The sequence below is a fragment of the Sinocyclocheilus rhinocerous genome, unplaced genomic scaffold (assembly GCF_001515625.1).
Source record: "Sinocyclocheilus rhinocerous isolate Xijiao unplaced genomic scaffold, SAMN03320098_v1.1 scaffold464, whole genome shotgun sequence".
Lineage (NCBI taxonomy): Eukaryota > Metazoa > Chordata > Actinopteri > Cypriniformes > Cyprinidae > Sinocyclocheilus > Sinocyclocheilus rhinocerous.
This window is the reverse complement of record NW_015627918.1, coordinates 326,641-351,986: the sequence shown is the minus strand read 5'-3', so window position 1 is coordinate 351,986 and position 25,346 is coordinate 326,641. Positions and strand designations below refer to the sequence as shown.

Sequence of the window (25,346 nt, the reverse complement as noted above, 5' to 3'; positions counted from 1 at the left end):
GTCAGCGGTCGTGGGCGGGGCCTGAGCAGTATGATGTCATATTGCTCAGAAAAGCTCAGCTGTAAAGCACCTCTGCAGAAGGCAATAGTGTTATTATTCAGCTTAATTCTCATCCAATAGTGTAAATGCTATCAAATCCATAATATTACTGAATGTTAAGTATCTTAGTGTGCATGTGACACTTTGTGCATGTACTCATATTAATAACTATAAAGCATTTGAGTTCTAAGACTCAAGGTTTGATATTTGCACTGCAAAAATGATTTCTTTCTCAGTATTTTTATATTGTTTTCCAGTACAAATATCTAAGCTTTCTTAAATCAAGATACATTTACTTGAGAAGCAAAACTGCGTAAGATAAGTCTTATTTTCTGAAAAAAAAAAAGATCAAAATGAAATGTTTATGCTTAAAGCAAGAAAAAATATCAGTCAGTGGGATAAGAAAAATGTAACTTAATTTAAAGAGAAAACAAGCTTATTTTTCTTATGCCATCGGCAGACATTTTGATAACACTTAACGTGAAGCCTTTATATTCAATGCATTATAAAAGTATTTTTTATGCATTAATTATGCCTTGTAATGCATTGTATAATCTCATGAATAATTGTAACCACAGTGATAATATATTATAATACTTATCTATTCATTTAGAAAGTATAATGCATTAAAACACATGACAAACAAACCTTCAAATATTATAATGTGTTTTAACTTGGGTTACAATTATTTATGAAAAGACATAATGCATTACAATGTACATTATGAATACCTTTATAATGCATTAAGCATAAATGCTTTAAGTAAAGTGTTACATAATTTGTTCGTTTTTTAAGCGTAAAAACAAGACTCCTGCCATTTTGCTTCTCATGAAAATCTATGTTGATTTAAGAATGTTTAGATGTTTGTTATAGAAAACGAGACAAAATCATTTTTGCATAGTGAAAGCTCTCGATGAACGGCAAAGCATGCATAAAAAACCCTTTTGGTGTCAGAAAATGTTGTCCATTTGCAAAATAATCATTCCATCAGCCCTATAAATCAGACTGCATAGTCGTCTATGCTTATCCTTCATGAGGAAACGAGACGCTGGCGCTGAGTGAATGCTGAGGCTGAAACATGTATACAGACTATTTGCTCTATCTGAGGATTAACAGCCTCAGTGTTCCCCTGCTGTCATCATCCCAGCGACGGGACGCGTCCTTCAACGCTTCTCCGAAAGCCTGGAGACATTCCTGGCTCTCTTAAGAGCTTTCTGAGGTGTATTTAAGGGGAGCTGTTATCAGATCCCTAGTATTCTTGAGGTGGGATATGCTGATAAAGCCCATATCTCCACTCTATAAACAGAGCAGCTGTCATTTCGCTCTCACAATGCCATTGTTTCAAGCGTGAGATTAAGTAGGACCTTCATGCCCAGGTCTATTGGGGTGAAAAAGTCAAAATATCTCACTTGTTGTTTTGTTAGGGGCCATTTACTTCACTCTCGGGTTTAGGAGTTTTAAGCTCGTAACTCTCCAATCATGCTGAGATATGTGCTATTATTTGTCTAAGTGATCGGACTTACAATTTTCATCGGGCAGATGATAAAACTGATGTAAAAATCCCGCAGAATTGCATTGAAGGAAGGACCCAAGCCATATCTGAAGACCAGAATATTAAGGATCCAGGACTCTTTTCATTTAGACCTGAAAGAACCACAGAGCACCAACCTAGGACACCCTAATAAAGACCCTGAACACCCCAGCAACCAAATAACAATGAACCAAGAACAGATCTTCTTTATGCACCAAGAGCTTGTAACACTCCAAAGAGAAAGGAAAAATTGAAATCGCATCATATGACCCCTTTAATAATATTATTGATTTGATGCTACTGACACTATTGGATGAAAACAAAACTGGAACTAAATTGAGCTGAATAATGACACTGTTGTTTTCTGTAGAGCTCCTTAAAGCTGAATTGAATGAAGCAATGAGCAAAATTGCATTAAAAAATTACATAAAATGAAATTACTTTTTATGAAAAGTGTAACAAAATTTAGTGACTTTACGCTTAAAACAAGAAAAATGTCTGCCAATGGCATAAAATAAATTTAGTTTGTTTTTCTTACTCCATTGGTTGACATTTTCTTTTGCTATTTAAGCATAATAAACTCAATTTTTTACTTCATCGGAATGATGAGAAACTTGGTAAAGGTTTTGGCACTTTCTGTGTGAACCCAAAAAAATTTTATGGTCAAAATTATGTATTCAAGAAAAAATAGTCACACTTGTACTACGTACCGCATCGGAAATTAATTGGAAGTAGAGGTCTGCATGAACCGACCGGATTTTTTGCGCAATAAAATGCGGTAGCAGTCGGTAACTCTGGTGTAATTTGAACGGGAGCGTGCGGTCTAACAATATCCCGTTCCCGACGTCCATTTAGAACAGCATATCTGCGCTTTATTCTTATTGACCACCGGTACAGCCTTCACTCGGACTGTTATGCACACGCTGCACGCATACTTTAAACGTCAGGCGTTTTATTTGCGTGGTCTGTGCACAGCATGTGCATAACGATGCTCAGAGCAGGCTGTGCCGGTGGTAAATATACGGCCCTCAGACAGAACAGGCAGGTTGTCGATGAGTGACAGAGCAGAATAAGGATGGAGCAAAGTGTGGATGCGCTGTCCTTGAAGGACGCTCAACTCGGTTTTCTTTATATTTTGCTTAGCCTATAATTTTAAATGAAAGATGTCGTATTTATTTATTTTTCTCTGCGACACTTTTCCTACTGTGTTAACAGAAAAATGTCAAACGAATTTAGTATTTTGACAAGACGAATAAAAATAGCTAATAGGCTATTTTTGTACAACCTACATTTTTATTTTTTTCTCTCTGCGACACTTTTTCCCTATTGTGTTGTCTGTGTTAAACGAATTGTATCCTGACAAGACAAATTAAAATAAGAAATACAATTTTTGTACAACATTTTTATTTTATTTTTATTTTCATTTTTAAACACTTTTTTTCCTACTGTGTTGCATAAAATATTAAACAAATTTTGTGTCTTAAGATAATTCATATAAATTCAAATCAAAGTCAATAAATTCAAGACTCTTGACAAGACAAATAAAATAACATACAATTTTGTGCAGAATACACTTTTATTTGTCAGCCTATCTCTCTTTCTTTCAGTAGCGGAAATTTAAATGTGAGATTATGGAAACGAGATCTAAATTTAGCAGGAACGGTCAGGTCGGGAAGAAAATTATTCTAAGCGGACAGCGGGTGAACAAAGAGTGAATATATAGTGGGAGCGGGTGGGTGCGGAATAGAACCTTGCGGGAGCGAGCGGGAGCGGGACTAAAAAAACAGTCCCGCGCAGACCTCTAATTGGAAGCAAGTTTCATCTAGTGGAAACGTTTGGTACTGCACCCAAACAAAATCTTACTGAAAGCTAATTTTTTGAGATATCAACCTCAAATTTGGAACACAACTTGTTTAGATGACTTTTATTTTCATTTAGTTTTAGAGTAAAACATGTTTTGGAAAATTTTAATTTAATATAAAATTTAAAAATAGTATTTTTGTGCATTTTTCTTAAAAAAACTTTTATACCCTTTTCTTTCACTTCAGCACTAATCTACCATGTGCCTTCTTTAAAAAGAGACCAAACTTAAGTCTGTGCTCTAAAGCATTTAAGATTTACGATGGTAAATTTAATGTTCAGGTCTATGCTCAAAAAGTGGTTAAGAGGCAATAAATGATTCATAACTATTCCATTTAATGCTATAAAATCCCCTAAAAATAGAAAATATGAAATAAAAACATTATCAAACTAAAATATAGTACATTAATTTCACTGAAATTTTCATTAAAAAAAAACTAAATAAATAAATTTGGTAATTTTTGACTGCCACACGAGCAGCACCAAAGGGTTTCATAATTTTGCCTGTCAAGTAAATGTATCTTGATTTAAGAATGTTTAAATATTTGTACTAAACAAGAAAAAAAAAATACTGATAATGAAATTTTTTATTTTATTTTTTTTTTTTTTTGCAGTGCAAATATCAAATCATGAGCCTTAGTACTTTTAAATGCTATAAAGTTCATCAATAATTTGAAACTAAAAATTAATAATCTATGCACAAAGTGTCACAGGCACACTGAGATACTTAACATTGAGTAATATTATTGATTTGACGGCACTGCCACTATTGGATGAGAACAAAACTTAAGCTGAATTGAGCTGGATGATGAAACTATTGTCTTCTGTAGAGCTGCTTTAAAGCTGAATCGAATTTGTTTCATAATTGATGAACTCTGCCACACTAACAATGTTATTAAACTGAACTGAATCAACATTGAACTGAGCTGGAGAACAACACTATTGCATTCTGTAGAGCTGCTTATTTTATAATTTTGTAGAGCTACTTTATAGTTGAATTAAGTTTGTTTCATAACTAATGACCATTGCATTGACACTGATGAACTAAATTACTGTAAAGCTGCTTTGAAACGATATGTAATGTATAAAGCGCTGCATAAATAAATATGACTTGACCCTTGCAATCTCTTGGCATCATGGCGATGGATTTGCACGGACAAGTACCACTCACTTTTTCCTTAGAAAATCTTGTTAATATTTCTAATATAAATAACCCCCTTGATTCAGCCGTTTCTGTCACTATTCCAAGTTTTTTTTTTTCCCCACAGTACCCACTTAGCATAGAGAACTGAAACACACAATGAAACAATGAGAGAATGCAGCGCTGCACGTACACACACCTGCTGTCAGACCCGCATACTAACACCCAAACACTCTAAAAATACACTTCATGGCATCCTAGCAACACAACCTGACCTTCAAAAAATACTTTTTTTATATTTAAAACCTGTTGTTTTAAATCTGAGGTAAGATTATAATTGGGTAGTTTGTAAATAACATTTTATTCAGCCATCTTTTTTAGGTGCTGTAACTGGTCACAGTTACTTTTTTTCATTATTTCTAGTCACCTTTTGGTGACACTACCTGTCAAAATTCTGGACACATTTACAGTAAGAAAAATGTTTAAAATTGTTTTAGGTGAAATATAGCACGTCACACTGACAGCCCAAAAGTCCATGCACTGCAAAAAAATGATTTTCATCCTCAGTATTTGTGTCGCTTCCCAGTACAAATATCTAAATATTCTTAAATCAAGATTTACTTGGAAGCAAAAAGCCTTAAGATATACTTAAGATGTTAAGAAATTTTTGATCAAAATGATGTCACTTTATGCTTAAATCAAGAATATCTGCAAATGTGGTCAGAAAACATGAACTTATTTTTCTGACCTCACTGGCAGATTTTTTTTTTATTCTTGTTCTAAGCAAAAAGTCACTTAATTTTGACCCATTTTTCAGAAAACAAGACAGTTCTTATGTCATTTTGCCTCTCAAGTACTTGTATCTTAACCTTCTGTTGCTGCTCGCATGGCAGTCAGAAACGACTTAAACTTTTTTCTTTTTTTGTTTGTCAATGAAATGAATGTACTAGGTTTTATATTTATGGAATAATCCATTTATTACTTGTTTACCACTTTTTGAGCACAGACCTGAAAATAACATTTCCAGCTTAAACTGTCGTAAATCTTAAAGGGGTCATATGATGTTGCTAAAAAGAACATTATTTTGTGTATTTGGTGTAAAGCAGAGTTTTTTACGCGGTTTAAGATTCAAAAAACACATTATTTTCCACATACTGTACATTATTGTTGCTCCTCTATGCCCCGCATTTCTGAAACTCGTCGATTTTTACAAAGCTCATTGGTCTGAAAAGCGAGCTGTGCTCTGATTGGCCAGCTATCCAGTGCGTTGTGATTGGCCGAATTCCTCAAGCGTGTGACGGAAATGTTATGCCCCTTACCAGGTTCAGGAAACTTTCCTCCGTAAAATGCGCTGCACTCACTTGGATATTTGGGATGTACTGTTCTGGAACAGTGTTGTAAATACAACTTAACCACTGATTTCTAGTTGTGTCGTCTTTTGGAAGGCCAAACAAAGTAGCTTTTGCAACGAAACACACAGCGTCTCCACGACATGGTGGCGGCGGTGCAACAATACTACAGCGAGAATAAAAGTTACGCCTTCTTTCTTTGCGTATACATTTGGGCTGTGTTATGCAAATCTTCCCACACAGTGACGTAGATATGTGTGAGCGTGTTTAAACGAGGCGTTTTAGGAGGGCGTGGCTGAGCGTTCACTTTTATAAAGAATATCTCTTTGGGTTTGAGACTTTAATCTTTGTGACTTTACGGATCCTCTGTATGCACGAACAGCTTGTAACACTCCAAAGACAAAGGAAAACATGAAATCGCATCATATGACCCCTTTAAATGCTTTGGAGCACAGACTTAAGTTTGGTCTCTTTTAAAGACGACACTTGGCACATTATAAGTGAAAAAAAGTGAAACTAAAAAAAGTTATAGAAATGTATTTTTATTATGACAAAATGCACAAACATTATTTTAAAATTTGATATGAAACATATTTGACTCTAAAATCAAAGCCATAAATCTAAACAAGTTATGTCAAATTTTAAGGATTTGTTTTGGGTGCAGTACCAGACGTTTCCACTAGATGAAATTCACTTCCTGTTTACACTGATGAGCCATTAAATTATGACCACCTATCTAATAACCTGTAGGACTTACTTTAGCCCAGCAGCCATGCGGCGAGGCATTGATTCGACAAGGTGCCGATAGGTCTCCTGGGGTATCTTCGTACCATAATGACAACAGCAGGTCCTCCAGTTCCCGTACAATGCAGGGTGGTGGTGATGTAGCACAAAACCACTTCTCGTTTGGGTTCATGTCAGGTGAATTTAGAGGCCAAGGCATTAAGAGAAATTCACCATCATGTTCCTCAAACCACTCCTTGATGATTCTGGCAGTGTGGCAAGGTGCATTATCCTGTTGGTAATGGCCATCACCGACAAGGAACACAGTTGCCATGAATGGGTGCACTTGGTCCGCAACGTTGTTCAGATACCAGCTGTCAGGGATTGTGCTATTGGGATAATCGGCGTATCTGTGTTAGGCCGTCGACATGATGCACCAGGAATCTTGATTCTTCAGACCAGGCCACTTTCTTCCAATGATCCACGGTCCAATCTCGATGATCTTGGGCCCATTTCATGCATTGTTGGCGATGACATGCAGTTAGCATGGGGACCCGGCTGGGTGGTTGGCTATGCAGGCCCATACACAAAAGACACGATGAACTGTTTGCTGTGACACATTATCCTGGTCACCACTGTTGTAGCTGATGGTGATTTGTTGCACTGTGAATAATGCGTGACAGTCTCCGCTCCCCTCTGGCATCAGGGAGCTGCGGAACGACACACGGCTGGATGACGGTTCATCGTTTGTCCATCCGTGCACCACTTTTGAAACATACTCACTATAGCACCATGTGAACAACCCACAAGGTGTGCCATTTCCAACATCAAAGTTTCAAGACGCCATGCCATCACAGTTGGTCCTTTATCAAACGCTGATAAATCAGCAGCTTTTCCCATTCTGACACCGAACACTCTACTGACTGAAATCCAGTCCTCGGGTGGTATATGTACCGCTCAGTGAGCTGCTACTGCGGCACCATTCAGTTGTGATGCGTGCTCATTGCTCTAGGCTTGGGGTAGTCATAATGTAGTGACTCATCGGTGTATTTCCAATGCAGTAATTTTTGACCGCGAACAGCACAAGTGTGACTATTGTTTTTTCAGGACCATTTAACCTTTTTGAATCAAGTACATGATTTATTTTATTTTGTGTGTGTGCGTGTGTGTGTTTACATAGCAAGTGCCAAAACCTTTACCAAGTTTTGTCCCATTCCGATGAAAAAAAAAAAAAAAAAAAACTAAATATTTTTTAGCCAAAAATGACCAAATAGCACCAGAGGGTTAAGAATGTTTAGATATTTGTACTGGAAAACAAGACAAAAATACTGAGGAAGAACATAATTTTTTGCAGTCTGCTGGTTGTGTTCTTTTGCCTTCAGTTGCCTTTGGAAAATAAATGAAATCTGACTTTTTACACTAAATCCAGGCAGTGTTGAGTCTCATGGGAATTAGAGGAAGCGTGTTGGGATATTCATTGTTGTCTCTGGAGTCTATAAAGTCCTTCAGTGTTATTCTCCTGCTGAGGCGTTGAATGATACCCCCCCCCCACACACACACACACAAAAAACAAAAACACAAAACTAATATTAATTTAAAAAATGGTGTGCAGCTGAGGTGTCCAGGGAACTTCTGCAGTAATGAGTGAGGTGGCAGTCAACAGAATCCAGAGACTGACCCGTAATGGTCTTAAATTACGACACATTCCGTAATACGGCAGACGGGGGAGCGTTTAAGGCTAAATCATTTCCATATGTTCTGAGGAAATAAGGATGAGGGGTTTAAATACTTCAGCTCTAGCCAGGTAATGTGTGTTAATGAACACCAGAGGGTTTATTAAGACCTAATTGGGGATTCCACTGAAATGACTGACGTCAGATGGAATGATTGGCGACACATGGTACTGTCGTGGCTACCGGTTTTCCACACTACAGCGGGAATTCAATAATTATCATATGAATAAAAGTGCTTGTGTTTCCTGTTTTTGCAGATATAGATGAGTGTTCTTTCGACCGGGCGTGTGACCACACATGTGTGAACTCACCTGGAAGTTTCCAGTGCTACTGCCACAAAGGTTACGTCCTCTACGGTGTGGCTCACTGTGGAGGTAAGCCATGGATTATAGGAGTTTTGTCAGCAAAGTTTCTGAGTTACAAGAACAATGTCCATTTCCTCTGCAGTAAAGAAACATCTAACAGAAAACTCATGTAGGCAGACCCACTAGCTCTACTTGGTAGGACCTTGGGCAAACACATCCAATGAAAACTGAGACTTTCCTATATAAATGCTCTCCAGTTTCCTCTGGCAGCAATCAGGACCCTAAACAAATCTGTAAAGATTATTCTGAGGTTTGTATCCACTTTACTTTGCAACCAAGCTATTTTCTTTGAATGTGCGAGACTTCCGATTCATTAGCCGCTATAGAAGCACAGTAAACGGTAAAACTGTTTACGCTACAAACCGGTGTGTTTGATAATAGTTTGCAATATAAAATTACTAGAAGTGAATGACGGTGGAAGCCTTGCACATTAATGGCCATACGCTCTTACGTTAAGCACTTAACTAGTTAAAAAGCAAGTAGCCTCGATGTTTCAGGTATATATGTGAAATAATGGGTACTTATTACTTTTGGATGTTCAGGAAGAAGATCTTATGAAAGTCTTGTAATATTATAATCAGTTTCAGATAAACCCAGTACTAAATTGGGTGGATTTCTTAACATGGTTATCATGTCAGATGGTTTCTTCCTGTCTAAGTGGGCGGCTCTCAGCCAAAATAAGCTGCATCAGTGAACCTTGTTTCAGGGCTGATTGAGCAGATGAGGAGTCATTTAGTGATGTATGTGTCTTACTATTGTTGAGAGTACCAGAAATAATGAATGTATCTCTTTGTCCGTTAGCACTTAGATAACACCCAGATTTATGGAGTTCTCTCTTTTGTTTCCAAAGAATGGTCATCAGTTTCCCATTGATGGCTTATCTGCCAGGAAATAGAAATATACTCAGAGCAATGTTCTTTTTCGTTCTTTGCTTAGGGATAAAAAGAAGTTTGAAATACCTTTGCATCGGTATACTGTTATCCCTAGTACTGAGCCTTGAGGTACTCCATACTGCACTTGTGATCGATATGATACCTTCTACTATAAAGCAGCTCTCCAGTGTGTTCATGTGTTTACTTGCGTCTGACCTCGACGGACTAAACAGAAGAAATGAACCGGAGAAGATTTCCAGAGCACAACATCATCGGCATGGACCAATAGTAGTTTGATGGTGTTTACCATCCGACGAACTGCTTTGAACTCCTGAAACAAACTTTTTTTTTTTTGCCTTGATTTTGTTTGAAATGATGCCACACCCGTTCATTCTTCAATTTCGCTTAAAGTATATCAGGGCCTTAAAGGGGTCATATGATGCAACGAGCCGTTTTAGGTAGGCGTGGCTGACTCTTAACTTTTATAAAGAATATCTCTTTGGATTTGAGACTTTAGTCTTTGCAACTTTACAGATCTTCTTTATGCACCAAGAGCTTGTAACACTCCAAAGAGAAAGGAAAAATTGAAATCGCATCATATGACCCCTTTAAAGCTGCAATAGGCCTTGGGTCAGAATTGATTATTGCAAAGTTTACAGTCAAAGAACATGTAAACTCTTTGGTTTTGGTCTTTCTCCATTCAAGTAGATTGGAGCTAGACTTGCACGACTTGAAAACAGCTGCCTGAGGGTGTCATCAAGTGGACTGACTTGACATAAAAGGGACTTTGACCGAGACTGTAGCTACAAGAGGTTAACAGAAGTGCCAATCTAACATTGGTTTTCTCTTCCCCCGTCCCCTTCCTCGCTCTTTAGATTAATGAAGGCTCGGGATCCAGACAGGGAAAGGAAATGTGATTTAGCCTGGAGCCGGTTCAAATCTGATGGGGAACAAAAGAATGACAAAGAGAAGGAAAACCACACTTGCCTAGCAAGCGAGCTCTGTATTCCTTAAAGAAACATAAAAAAATTCCTGCTCGCCCACTTTTTTAGAAAATGAATTTGTTGAATTTGTTGACTCTGTCTCTGTTTCGAATTCACTCAAACTATATCTGTTTTGTCTATTGTTTGGCTTTGTTTTGTTCCAGTGTTGGAGAGTAACTAGTTAAAAGTATTGATGTTAACCTGTGTAATTACATTCATGTTAGATTCACTTGTCACAACATAAATGGAAGGTTGAGTCGAGTGAATTGCATTGTTGGATAAAGTGTGGGTTGCTGTGTTTATAGGTTATCCAAGTATTCTATGCATACAGTACATTTTCATTAGTTGAATGCCTGCATTTTCTCTATATTGCCTTTTAGAACAAAGATAAATTATTTGTAATTGTCTGTTTTGTTTTATAGATATTGATGAGTGCAGCATTAATCGGGGTGGCTGTAAATTCGGATGTGTGAACACTCCGGGCAGTTACGAGTGTACCTGCCCTCCTGGTTACAAACTGCACTGGAACAGGAAGGATTGCATTGGTATGTGGACAAGAGTGCCACCTAGAGACCATTCAGATGCAACTAAAATCTTATGGTTCAAATGCAAATGCCAAAGACTGCTATTAGTTCTGTATTTTATAAATGAAAGATATGTATTAGTTGATTGTCTTTGAGATCCAATGTGATCTACACACTTTTGATGCATATTAACAAAAAACTAATTCAGTGTACTTGCTTGGAGTCAAACTTATTATTTCTGCACAGAGATTGTGAAGTGTACGTCCAGTCTGGCGGCCCCCAAAGCCACCCTTACTTGCAGTAAAATGGGGAAGAAAGAGAGCTGCTCTCTCACTTGTGCATCTAAAGCACATTACCTATCAGGTAGAAACCAAATACCTCCTAAAATACTTAATTTAACAAACTTGTCCATTCAGCTCTGTGATCAATTTTCATTTTACGTTTCACAGAATCAGACAACAGCTATTCTGTTAGCTGTGGAATGCCCATCCTACGAGGTAAATCTCACAGCAGATTAAACGCAAGCAGCATCCAAAGCTGCATAGGTAAGATCATACATACGTCCCAACACCTTCCTTATCTCATAGGCAATTGAATCGTGCCAACTAATGGTGTGCACGTTCCACAAATAGGGTACAATTTGATGTCTAATTGTATTTATTATTTTACCGTTATACGTAGGTACCCATACAGGTAATCGCATTAAAGTAATCCCATTTTTAGTTGTGAGATATGTTACAGAAACCATTAAGCGTAATGTATTAATAACTATAAGCCAACAGTTGGCCCTAAACTAGCTAGCTCCTGCTGATTGTCGGCTTAATTTAGACTCAACTTGCAACCCTGTTACCCATTTTGGCATAGTGTTTTTTAATGTTTATTTAATACTTATCATAATTTATCAATGTTTTGTCATCACAGATGCCACATATAAACTAATAGAAAATAAAAAGGATCATATATCATTTAATTTGATCTCCTGTGGTTAACGATAAACAGTTTCTTAATGCTAAGCCCTTCAATTTCACTGATCATTTGTTGAAAAAGAAAATAAGACTTACGTTTCTAAATTGCAGGTCCTATTTTTTGAAAGTGCCAGCAAACAGAACCTGGAAACCGATGAGACGTTTCTTTTGTACAGCTGCAGTCGATGATTCCGAGAAACATAATGACAGATACATTGCAGCTGTCCAATTACATGATCACTTGATGTGCTTGGCAAATTAGAAACGTATTTACCATGCCTGATGTTTGTTTTGATGTCAGACTCGTTTCACATTGGGATGCCTGTCACGGCAAACTATAATCTCAAATTGCTGTTCCTCATAAGTGTTCAGAGTGAGCATAAAGCTAACATGAATCTGCTTTAAATGTTCACAAACAGCCCAGCTGGTTTTATTTTTCAATCAAGCACGTTAAATGTAGCCAGCCAGCCAGCAGCTGTGAATTAATGTAGTTAGCTAGTAGTTGTCAGCAAGGGCTTTATATGAATCATGTTGAGCTGCATGTCAAGGCCTCTTTGTTTGGTTGTAGAGACTCAGGCTCCTCCAGTGAAGCAGACGGTGTCCTTCCGGATCAAGAATGCCAAATGCCACCTGCACCCAAAGCATAAAGGGAGGGCAGAGGACAACGGCAGACAGATCGGGCCAGGTCAGAGGTCATAGGGGCCAGGAAATGAAGGGTACCATGTCATTTTGATGGTCCCTGTTGTGGAATAAGGTCGTAGTACTGTCTGTCGAGGGAGCTGCGTTCTCGTTTTGCTACATAAACAGTGATAATTGGGATTATAAGGGATAGTTCACCCAAAAATGAAAATTATGTTATCATTTACTACTCACACTTGTGTCATCCCAAACCCATTCGACTTTAGTTAATATTCAAAGTATTCCTAACATTTTTAATGAAACCTTGGAGGTTTCGTTACAGGTAACCAAAACTTACAATATCCAGTAAAGTTGTAAAGGCATCGCAAAATGAATCCATATGAATCAAGCGGTTTAATCCAAGTCTTTGTACGATCACTTTATATGATGAACAGACTGACCTTAAGCTTTTATTTACATCTAAACAATGATCGACACACATGCATACACATATGGTTAGCACATGTGTTTACCATATGTGATTTGCTCTATGTATGCGTGTTTATATGTGAATAAAGGCCTAAATGAAACCTGTTATCAGATAGAGAGATCGTATTGTAACCAAAGGCTTATATAACGTGATCGTAAACAAAGTCTGGGTTTGGAACAACATGAGAGTGAGTAAATTATGTCAGTTTTCATTTTTGGGTCCCTTCAAAAACTCCATTATTATAAATTTCATGCTATATATTTGAAACAGTTAAAGGGATAGTTCACCCAAAAATGAAAGTTACCCCATGATTTACTCACCCTCAAGCCATCCTAGGTGTATATGACATTCTTCTTTCAGACAAATACAATCGGAGTTATATTAAATAATGTCCAGGCTAATCCATGCTTTATAATGGGAGTGGATGGTAGCCCAAAATTCGAAGTCCAAAAAATTTCACCCATCCATTATAAAAGAAGTCCACACGGCTCCGGGGTGTTAATAAAGCCCTTCTGAAGCGACGCGATGTGTTTGTGTAAGAAAAATATCCATATTTACAACTTTATAAACCTTAATCTCTAGCTTCCGCTAACTGTCGTACGCTCGTTCACAAGAGAGTGGTGTCCAGCGGATGACGTAGGAAGTAGGCAAACGCGGTGTCGAACACGGAAGTGACGAACGTGGAAGCGCAGAGGAGAGAGCAAAACAAAACACCGGTCACGAATTAGTAGTGCAAAACGAGGATTTGTAAAGAAAAATGTCGGAGGATTTCGATATAAGCCAAGAGGACACCTTTGCTGTAAACAAAACTTGTTTCTCGCGAGACTAGCGTATTCTCACCGGAGCTTATTCTACGCCTACTTCCTACGTCATCCGCTGGACGCCACTCTCTCATGAACGAGCGTACGACAGTTAGCGGAAGTTAGAGATTAAGGTTTATAAAGTTGTAAATATGGATATTTTTCTTACACAAACGCATCGCGTCTATTCAGAAGGCCTTTTATAAGACTTCTTTTATAATGGATGGGTGCAAGTTTTTGGACTTCAAATTTTGGGCTACCATCCACTCCCATTATAAAGCATGGATTAGCCTGGACATTATTTAATATAACTCCGATTGTATTCGTCTGAAAGAAGAATGTCATATACACCTAGGATGGCTTGAGGGTGAGTAAATCATGGGGTAATTTTCATTTTTGGGTGAACTATCCCTTTAAGGAGTTGACAATCCAATAATGTCACTCCAAAAAATGTGCTACTGCATCACCTAAATGCCCTTGTTGTGTGAATAATGACTTGATTTCCAGGTGGCCAACCGTGCAACAACTGCCTGGTCACGTTCGTTAACCTGAAGTGCGACTCGTCTAAGAAGGCCAAAGGTCGTCGGGCACGTAACCCATCAAGCAAAGAGGTCACGCGCATCACTCTGGAGCTGGAGGCTGAGGTCAAGCCAGGAGATGCCACTGGTGAGTCTGACATCCTCCTCCTAAAATAAACCCTCTACCTACCTACAGAAACTGCAGGATGAGCGTGGAAATGCGGCGCATTAAGGTCATGACGTTCATCTTGTTCTCCTGTAGGGAACTGTAACATGATGTGTCAAAGACAGCGTATGGAGCAGCAGATGAAGTCATACATTAAAGCCCTGAAAAAATCCATAAACCAGGAGCGTTTCCTCATCCGTGTGGCTGGATTGGAGTACGAGGTGGCACAGAAGCTCCCACAAGCTGCACTGAGGCAGGAGAACTGTGGACCGGGCCGAGAAAAAGACAGCGGCCGCTGTGGTAAGAACAGAAGAGTGAGTGGGGCCTGTTATATATGAACCCCCTTCTCCACTGCAACTTGATGCAAGAGAGCTAGAGCTAGAAACTCAAGATGGTCTGAGACAGTCACAAAACAAGTTGAGACTATAAATTAGCGACTCATGAATAAAAGTCTTTGACTTGGTCTCTGATTGCCTAAAAAAATTTTTTTTATGCAGAAGTGCTGCAAAATGTGTAAAATGAACAGAAGTTATGCCATTGCTATTTTTTGATAGTGACAATTAACCGAGATCGCTTGCAAACTTTTATAAAAAGGAATTGGAAAATACTGACAGCAAATGCAATGGAAACAAAACTAACTAAAGCACAATTCACAATTTTTCAAGTCTTGGGTTACGAATGATAGCATTTTACATTGATCACTTGAAACTACAAGGTCTTTAAAATCAAATTTCAAAGTCAAAAGGCATCTGTCAAAAAATAAAAGGAGCTCAGAATTTCAGCTTCCTCACTGCTGCCCCCTGCTGGCTGCTCTCTCTTAGTCAGATGTTTGCCTGGGTCATACTACCACGGTGAGCAGGAACGCTGTGTCCAGTGTCCGCCTGGAACATTCCAGGAACGTGAAGGTCAGCTGGCCTGTGATCTTTGTCCTGGAGGAGACCGCCATGGCCCACAAGGGGCCCGCAACATCACGTCATGTGCAGGTAACTAGATTAAATCGATGTGCCTTCTACTTGTAATGGATGTAAATGTGTCCTGCACTAGGCACTTATTAATTTGTCTTTTAAGAGTACATTTTTAACCATTCCTGGTCATTTTTGTCTGTTTATAGGTCAATGTCCGCCAGGTTATTTCTCCAGTGACGGGTTCAAGCCCTGTCAGCCGTGCCCTCTGGGAACGTACCAACCCGACCCAGGACGAACTCTCTGTTTCCCCTGTGGAGGTGGGCTCGGTACCAAAAGAGAGGGTGCCAGCTCCTTTAATGACTGTGAGGTCAAAGGTCAGACATTTTGAGCACTACAGTGCAGTGCATTTACATAAAGCTAGACAGTGGGCATAAAATGATGTTTGGAGCAAAACATGGTGCACAATTTGTATGTTGTTTCAGAAATACTATTATAACCTGTTTAAATGTGAACAAGGGATTTACAACATTAAAGAAATCCTTAATTCATGACATGTACATGAAAAATCTAAAAGATTAGACACAACTATGGGACACGGTCGTGCAGCAGCGAGCAACAGTGAAAGGAACCTCAAGGTTGTAAATGTGTGAAATTGTATAGGGCCCCATTCCTGTATTTTGCCTGGGGCCCCCAAATCACTAAATCCGCCCCTGTGTTGTTTACACCAGTGTAATTTCAGCATCATTGAGATACTATTATAGTTTTTATTAATATTTCAAATGAGTTTTTATTTGACTTTTAATTTTAGTTAATTTTGTTTTGTCATTTTTATTAGTTTTTTTATATTTCTATGTATTTTGTTTATTTTTATTTCCATTTAATTATTTTAGTTTATCAAGTTAAATTAAATGCAAATGAGAAATGTTGCCTTGGCAACTAGCTGAAATAAAGTTTAAGTTTTTGTACTTTATTTTAATTCAGTTAATGTTTATCAAGTAATTGAAGTTTTTTTTATGGTTTTAGTTTACTATAATGCGTTTGTGTGTAGACATCAGTAATGGATGTTTGACTCACAAAACTGTTTAAATCATGAGTACTTTCCTCAAGTGTAATATGGTTCAAATATTCAACAAAGGATTGATTAGACCACCTGAACTGGACAAATGAAGCCTTTCATTTACTAAAATTAGATTCATGTGGGGTCCGTGTGAAGGAAACTTCATGCTAAATCAGCCCATGTGATACTGGTGTCCTTGTGTGTGTAGTGTTGTGTTCTCCAGGTCATTATTATAACACCTCAGTCCATCGCTGCATCCGCTGTCCTCATGGAACCTACCAGGCTGAGTTCAGACAAAACTACTGCATCTCCTGTCCAGGAAACACCACCACAGACTTCGACGGGGCCATCAGTGTGTCTCAATGCAAGAGTGAGTCTGTTCATCCTCAAACACAAGTGTGGACTTCTTATGAGTCCCTTACGCTGATAAGAGTCTGTTGTTGATTGGAAATCTGGAAGTAAAAGCAACATCAGGTCAACAAATTGCATCAACATATTCTGTTACACCAAATACACAAAATAATGATCTTTAAAAAAGCATCATATGACCCCTTTAAATTCTGTGTTTTCTGAAGGTTAAACCTGTATTTTGGCACTGGGAATAAAAAGCATTTTACGGACAAAAATCCAGGTCTAGAAATGTTCTCAGTGAGGAATTTACCATGATGTTATCTTCTTGTTTGTTTGTGGGTGCGTTCAGATCGGGAATGTGGGGGTGAAATAGGCGAGTTCATCGGATACATCGAGTCTCCCAACTATCCAGGAAACTACCCAGCCAACGTAGAGTGTATCTGGACGATCAACCCTCCACACAAACGCAAGATTCTGATCGTTGTTCCAGAGATCTTCCTCCCATCTGAGGATGAGTGCGGAGATGTCCTAGTAATGAGGAAGAACGGTACATTTTTGTGCTCTTCCAGGTTTATCCTTTATATCAAGTGTCAAAAATGATTTCACACTTTCAGTACAACAAACTTAATGTTAACATGCATATAGATTTGATATTAGTGTAACAAAATATTGACTTACCAGGGTGTCTGCAGTCTCTTCATTTTAGTGGTGATGGTTTGCTTCTAAAAATAGTTTAGCTTTGATTTGAACACTAACATTTTGTTTTCTTAGGATCAGTGACCTCTATCACCACCTATGAAACATGTCAGACGTATGAGAGACCGATCGCTTTTACCTCCCGATCGCGCCGCCTCTGGATCAACTTCAAATCCAATGATGTAAACAGTGCTCGCGGATTCCAGATTCCATACGTCACTTACGATGGTACAGTCTCCAGATCAGCCCTAGGCTGTACACATTTAGTTCTGTATATATAAAAAGAAAAATAATGCTAAAAATTCTCAGGAGAAAGATGTATATTGATGTTTGATAAGATATTTAATGGGTTTCTATTCATTCTTGACTTTCATTGGCACTAAAATGTCTTTGATTTTCTTTTATTTAGAAGACTATGAGCAGCTGGTTGAAGACATTGTAAGAGATGGAAGACTTTATGCCTCTGAAAACCATCAAGAAATACTCAAGGTTAGTTTTGCATTGCAAAAAAAAATTTACTTGTTATTTTTATCTTGTTTTCCAATATAAATATCTCAACATTCTTAAGATACATTAACTTGAGAAGTAAATTGACTTAAGATATAAGTCTTGTTTTCTGTATCAAAAGCAAGTTTTTTGCTTAAAACAAGAAAAGGTATCGGCCAATGAGTAAGAAAAATAAACAAGTTTCCCCCTTGAAATAAGTTTATTTTAAGTCTCCACTGGCACATGTATTTCTTGTTTTAAGCTCACTTAATTTCTATATATTTTTCAGTAAACAAGACTTACTATCTCAAGACTTTTTGCTTTTCAAGTTAAAGTACCTTCTATTAAAGGGATAGTTCACCCAAAAATGAAAATTCTGTCATTAATTACTCACCCTCATGTCGTTCCAAACCCGTAAGACCTTCGTTCATCTTCGGAACACAAATTAAGATATTTTTGATGAAATGTGAGAGCTCTCTGACCCTCCCATAGACAGCAACGCAACTGAAATATTCCCAGGTCCAGAAACGTAGTTAGGACATCGGTAAAACAGTCCATGTGACATCAGTGGCTCAACTTCAATTTTGCGAAGCTACGAGAATACTTTTTGTGCACAAAGAAAACAAAAATTAAATTGTTTTCAACAATTCTTCTCCCCCGCGTTACGTCTTCCGCCATTTTAGAGAGTATCACAACACATACGCACGCTTTTCCCCAAGCGTAAACAACGCTGATTACGCAGATTACGTTCAAGCGCAGGCTTTCTCCCCCGAATGTAAACAATGCTGATTACGTCGATTACACTCTTGGGTACTCTCCAAAATGGCAGAAGACGTAACTCGGGGGAGAAGAATTGTTAAATAAATTGTTATTTTTATCTTCTTTGCGCTCAAAAAGTATTCTCTTAGCTTCGCAAAACTGAAGTTGAGCCACTGATGTCACATGGACTGTTTTACCGATGTCCTTAATACGTTTCTGGACTTGGGAATATTTCAGTTGCATTGCTGTCTATGCAGGGTCTGAGAGCTCTCACATTTCATCAAAAATATCTTAATTTGTGTTCCGAAGATGAACGAAGGTCTTACGGGTTTGGAACGACAAGAAGGTGAGTAATTAATGACAGAATTTTCATTTTTGGGTGAACTAACCCTTTAAGAATTTTATACTGGAAAACAAGAAAAAATACTGAGGAAGAAAATTTTTCTTTTGCAGTGTAGTGAAGTCTAACAGCAATGAACGTTTTAAAAATATTTTATGCGTTTTCCAAGACACAAGAGTCTTTTACTACATCTCTTTATCCAAAACCCGAAATTTGTGATTTTTGCCTAAACTGTGTTCACGGTATAGAAAGATTAACCATACATGATGACAATTTATTCCAGGTCTCATTCCATTTCTCTCCTTTTTGATTCTCACCAGGACAAAAAACTGATTAAAACCCTGTTTGATGTGCTGGCTCACCCAAACAATTACTACAAGTACTCAACTCGGGACTCCACAGAGATGCTCCCACGTTCATTCATACGCCTCATCCACAGCAAAGTCTCCGCCTTCCTGCGTCCGTACAAATAGTCCAAAAGCGCTGTCCACCTCCACACATCTCCAGTCACCTGGCCTCGAATCAACGGGATCCTACACACATTTAAAGGAAATACACACACTCACACATACACATTTTCAATGGCACACACACACAATCACACTATGCAGATGTTTCACTTTACCTTTTTCTTTTCTTTTTCTTGTCAGTCATCTCCGAGAGGAAAAAAAGCTTCTGTGTAGTCTACATGTAATGCAGTCGTATCAAGCCAAACTGAAGTGTTTCCTTTCTCTACGTGTTGGTCACCATTCTGTACTGTGTTGATGTTTTTTTTGTTCGTACGTTTGCACGCTCAGTCCTGAGGTGTCCTGAAGAGGACGACGATGGTTTGGGTGGTTCCCATGCCCCCCGTTAAGAGCGACGTGTGAGTTTAAACACGCCTGATTGTGTTGTACAGACAAAAGAAAGTTGTAGCATGTCAAAGAAAAGAAAATCTATTTGTCGAACTGGAGCTAGCTGTGATCGTGCTTTAAAAAATAGTATTTTTTTCCCCAATTTCCAGCTCTTGTAAACTCGTAGTTCTCAAAATAAATGTACAATCTTTTGTATATCTGTACTTTTAGTGTGCTCTTGGTAAGATCTAATTCATATCAAGCATTTCACAATGTTAAAGCATTTTATTTGAGCTCCTAGAGCATACATGTAATCTATAAATCATGCTGTTAATACAGTAACGTTTTATTAAGGTCTGCCTGTTCGGATTGTATTATTGTCAACCGCATATTCGTCTATTTCCTAATATTCAAATTAATTTAACAAGGCATAAGAGATATGTGGGTTATTGGAAAGGCTCGGGTGATGAAAAGGTCGGATGGTATTGTAAAAACAGTGGACTGTTAACACTCAGTTCTGTGAGAGTTTTTTGCAGAACATGCAATTGCTGCTGCTTCTTCAGAAACGTCACTTTAAGCCTTTGGTTTTACCTAATGCGATTCACAAAATTTCCTATAGAGAAGAGCAGTCAAGAGGACGAAATCATTCACAGGTTGGAAGTAATGTTTTCATAATGCAGACACGAATCACTGATAAACGTAAACCACAGGTTGACGTGGATGGACTTGAGCAAAAAATGGCATCACTCCAGATTTCAGGATGAAACGACGTTGAAGTGAACGATGAAGTGTTTCGAATTTGTTTTGCACATTACATAAGGACCAAAAGCGAAGCAGCATTTGGGTTGCAGGTGTAGGGTTTCAACGGACCGTGGTGAGAAGTGCCTGAAGTGCAAAAGTGTCAGGATAAACCTGTGGATGTTGACATTTATGAGTGTTTCCTGTATTAATTATGAACCCGTTAGTATTCCTCACAAATGTGTTTATAGGTAAAGCCCTTTACATGAAGTGAAAAAAGAACGAATCTTTGAGAAGGTTAAACCATACCCAGTTTTGATATGTAAACAGAAAAGGACTGGTCAAAATGGTAGTTTACTTTTCTCTTTTTTTGTATATTGTAAATATGAAATAAACGTAGACTGATTGGAGTCTGAGAGATAAATCCAAACAACTCCCGACCTTGTATTTAGAAACTTACCATTGCGCTATCCTCCAGTCCAAAGGTTGACACAAAAGAGGGTGCGTTCAATCTTTAAACATTAATGCCAGATTCATACTCTACGCAAGTATGCAAACGCTTGGCCAGTGTGTTGCAAGCACATGGTCCCGTTGTATATAAACATGCATTCTTGAGTTGCTGTGGTGGTAACAGTCTTCGGGACTTAAGGGGGCTATAGTTACTTTGCCATGTTTGTATTAAAAAAACAAAAAGCTATTTTGTGGCCAGCGGTTTAGACATTAATGGCTGTGTGTTGAGTTATTTTGAGGGGACAGCAAATTTACACTGTTATACAAGCTGTACACTCACTACTTTACATTGTAGCAAAGTGTCATTTCTTCAGTGTTGTCACATGAAAAGATATAATAAAATATTTACAAAAATGTGAGGTATGTACTCACTTCTGTGAAATACTGTATATATACACATCGACTTTAACTTGCTCAACGAGATTCTCTTTGCCATCTCAGCAGCTCACCTAAAAGACCATTTTTACCTTAAAAGAAGATAGTTTACGCTAATGCAATTCTCAGAATGCAACATACAGTGCATGCACGTTTCAGAAAACAGTGATTCATTAAATCAAGCTTGCGTGGCTAAAAATGTTTTCATTTACGTAGAATGTTTTGGGACTATTTCTGTGCTGGGGAAAAAAATTTGTGGTATTGACTTCACTGGCTCCACATGGGGTCAAATGCATTTAACCGCAACCTTTGACCCAAACTTCTTTTATTTAAAGTTTATCGGTCTACAGACACACATGGTTGTCCCACCCCTTTTTTTTATGTAATGGACAGAAAATTTATCCCTGAAGACTATATCATAAAATCCAGAACTAAAGAGAATGGAATGTGTGAGATGTTTGAAAGGGTTACTTTATGAAGCAGTCATTGAAATTTTAGCTATTTTGTACATTTGTCATCTATCACAAGGGTCACTAATATAATTGTTTAAATGTATAAATATGATAGTATAGAAAAAACAGCTTGGGTTAACCCAAGAAGAAGTGAAATGTCCATATTGCCCCACTCAAGAAACCAAACTCAAGTTCGTCACCATCTACTACTAAACATGTAACGTCCTGTGTTGCAGCACTGCAGGTTGGATATCTCCATTAAAAAAGGGATGGGTCATATGTGAAATAGCCACGATTGCCATGAAATGAAAAGTTTGTGGCAAAGTAGTCAATGTTTTGTTGAATGTTCACTAAAAGAAATGCAGAGTATTAGCTACTCTAACTAGTCAATGTCATTGGCAGTCTGTGATTGCTGCTTTATTTTTATAATTCCCCCTTTGTCTTTGCTCTACCAAACCCATTTCAAAGTTAAATGTTTTGATCAATCCATGTTGCTCTTTTATTTTATTTTAGTCTGTTTTTTTTTTTTTTTGGTCTTTTCCCCATTTTTCTTTTTCAAAATGTCTTTTTTTTTTTAAGAGAAAAATGACTTTGCCACAATGTTTCATGGCATGGGGAATGGTATTTGCACTTGAAATTTGTTTATGCTCATGTAAAAATGTCTGGATTTTGTATTGTCTTTTTAAATGATAAAAAAAAATTGGTGTTCTTAAAGTTGACTATTTTGAGTTCTTTACATGTATACAGAAAATGGAAGATAGATGACAAGCACAAGAAATAGGAAGAAGTATCCACAATGCTGTAGCGTGCATAAATATTAAGTCACCTATAACTAAACTTGTTACTTCATTAGTTTAGAATATTTTATTATTATTTTGGCCTTAATCTTTTTACCTAGATTTATATTACCTGGAATAATTACCAATATTTATCTCATTATTTGTCAGACTAATATTAAATATGACTTTAATTTATATCATTAATCATTACAATTTGATTTGATGCTCAAGAAACATTTGTTGAAAAGAGTTGTGCTGCTTCATATTTTGTGTGGAAATTGTGATACATTTTATTTTTCAGGAATCTTAAATAGAAAGTTCAATGAACAGCATTTATTTGCATTTCTGAAATATATTTATTACATCTCTTAAAGCATTTATAGACGTTTTAGAGGATGCACGCGCCGCCTGGCCCTAAGTTAACTTCCGGTCTGTGTTTGTTTATCGGTCTGGCTAACCTTAGTGTCTAGTAATATGGCGCCGACTACAAACGCAGTTAAGGTGATGAGTAGACTGAAGTTTGTGCGCAGGTTGTTGTGCTATGGGATGCAACACAGTGTTTCCCATACATTGATTTTTTTCTGGCAACCCGCCACAATATCAAAACTGACCGTCACAAATATAGTTTCCAAAAGGCTTTGACTTCGTTGAATAACATGAGCACTGCACGTTTCAAAGTCAAAACGAGAATCGGGTGTTTTTATATCATTGTATCTCTGACTGTCTTTATAAAATTGTCGATGTCCTTTATAATTTCATAATGCCTGTAATGCCTGATAAAGCAGCGTTTGTGATCGCAGCGCTGCTTTGTGTACAGCCGTTACCGGGGAAACCTCTATTTCTGGATCACCGCTGTGCAAAGAGAGGCTTGGCAGCCAGGTAAGACATAAGCTGTGTCTCATTTAGAAGGCTGCGCCCTCCGGAGGTCGCATTCGAAGGCTGCATACGTCATGAAGGCTGTCTCATTTCAGAAAATCAAGTAGGACACTCCGAATGCAACCTTCATTCACAGGAATTCGGAGGATGCATGAGGTGTATCCTTCGCTGCTACAGATAACCCACAATTCTTTGCGTCGCCGTAAACAACCGTTGTTAATTTGAAAAATGCCGGCACCGGCAGATGTACACACAAGCCAGATGTGATGTTTACAATCCTACAGAGGATTCGACCTCCGGAGGGCGCAGCCTTCTAAATGAGACACAGCTACAGTTTTAACCTGCTAGCTAATGTAATTTACTTATTTTGCTTGTTATCAGAAATAATCCACTCTAGAGGGACTCTCTTGTTATTGATTCTTTGCGGAAGTCTACTGGAAGTTAAGTTTAGGCCACAAAAGCGCGTGTGCACAGTTACGTTTGTTTATGTTGTTGCTGTTGAAACGGTCTATTAAATAGAAATCCTTTGTAACATTTTAAATGTCTCCACTCTTCACTCACTTTTCATCACTTTAATGTATGAATAAATTGTTAATTTCTCTCTTTTTTAAATCTTACCACAAATGTTTGAGTGGTATCATTGTTTCCACAAAAAGGTTAAGCAGCATTAACTGTTTTTAACATTGACAATAATAAATAGTAAATGTTTCTTGAGCAGCAAATCAGCATAAAATGATTTCTTAAGGATCTGAAACTTCTCTTTGTAAACAACAACAGATTTATAAATGATTTGTAATGACGAATGTTGCGTTCCCAAATGCAAATTAAAGCGACTCAAATGCAGCTAGCATTTACAGTGAATACACAGTACTGTAGACATGTAGCGCATCAGACTATAGTCTACATTTATATAATTACATCACAACCGTTGCGAATTTTATCATAGTACTACTAAGCAATCTCAAATTCTCACCACCATTCATAAAAATTCATGGTGGTGCAAGATGGTGCTGTGAGCTCGTTCAGCTAAATCTGGAAGAATCACATCCCTGTGACATGTACTTAAGTAAAAAGTAGCCATTACAACGACCTGTTTTAGTGTCACACTGGTAACTGGAACTCACATCATATTAATACATTAATTAACAAAATAAATTGCAATTCAAATGTTGTTAGCTAATGAATGCATCTAGGCTGAACAACCACCATGTAGAACACAAGCAGAGAAAAGGCAAAGCATTAAAAAAACAACAAAAAAAAACTATTTGCCATCACCTACGTACGGTGCCCGTAAGGTGACATGTTCGGTTCACTTAAAAACTTTATTGGCATAATTGTCAGGCGTTTATTTTCAAAATATATGGTAGGCTAGCAAATACTAGCATAATTATACAAAACGTTAACTAGGTAAAATAATACACAAATTGAAAGGGGAAATAAGCATATATAACAATAAATATAAAAATATAGCCCTAATAAGTTAATGTAATAATAATATATAAATATTAAATC

General features: G+C 37.7%; 1 protein-coding gene across 1 annotated transcript in view; it reads left to right on the top strand.

Moving 5' to 3' along the window:
- LOC107737055 (signal peptide, CUB and EGF-like domain-containing protein 3) overlaps positions 1–21,533 on the top strand; it is a 119,618-nt gene extending 98,085 nt beyond the window's left edge. Inside the window, exons 9-22 of the mRNA XM_016548459.1 lie at positions 8,634–8,750; positions 11,019–11,141; positions 11,367–11,483; positions 11,570–11,665; positions 12,654–12,770; positions 14,501–14,659; positions 14,774–14,977; positions 15,499–15,660; positions 15,789–15,956; positions 16,848–17,009; positions 17,340–17,537; positions 17,762–17,914; positions 18,096–18,175; positions 19,592–21,533. Coding sequence (XP_016403945.1) covers positions 8,634–8,750; positions 11,019–11,141; positions 11,367–11,483; positions 11,570–11,665; positions 12,654–12,770; positions 14,501–14,659; positions 14,774–14,977; positions 15,499–15,660; positions 15,789–15,956; positions 16,848–17,009; positions 17,340–17,537; positions 17,762–17,914; positions 18,096–18,175; positions 19,592–19,744 — 2,009 coding nt within the window. The 3' untranslated portion in view covers positions 19,745–21,533. The remainder of the gene's footprint in view (positions 1–8,633; positions 8,751–11,018; positions 11,142–11,366; positions 11,484–11,569; positions 11,666–12,653; positions 12,771–14,500; positions 14,660–14,773; positions 14,978–15,498; positions 15,661–15,788; positions 15,957–16,847; positions 17,010–17,339; positions 17,538–17,761; positions 17,915–18,095; positions 18,176–19,591) is intronic.
- The last annotated feature ends 3,813 nt before the right edge of the window (positions 21,534–25,346 follow it).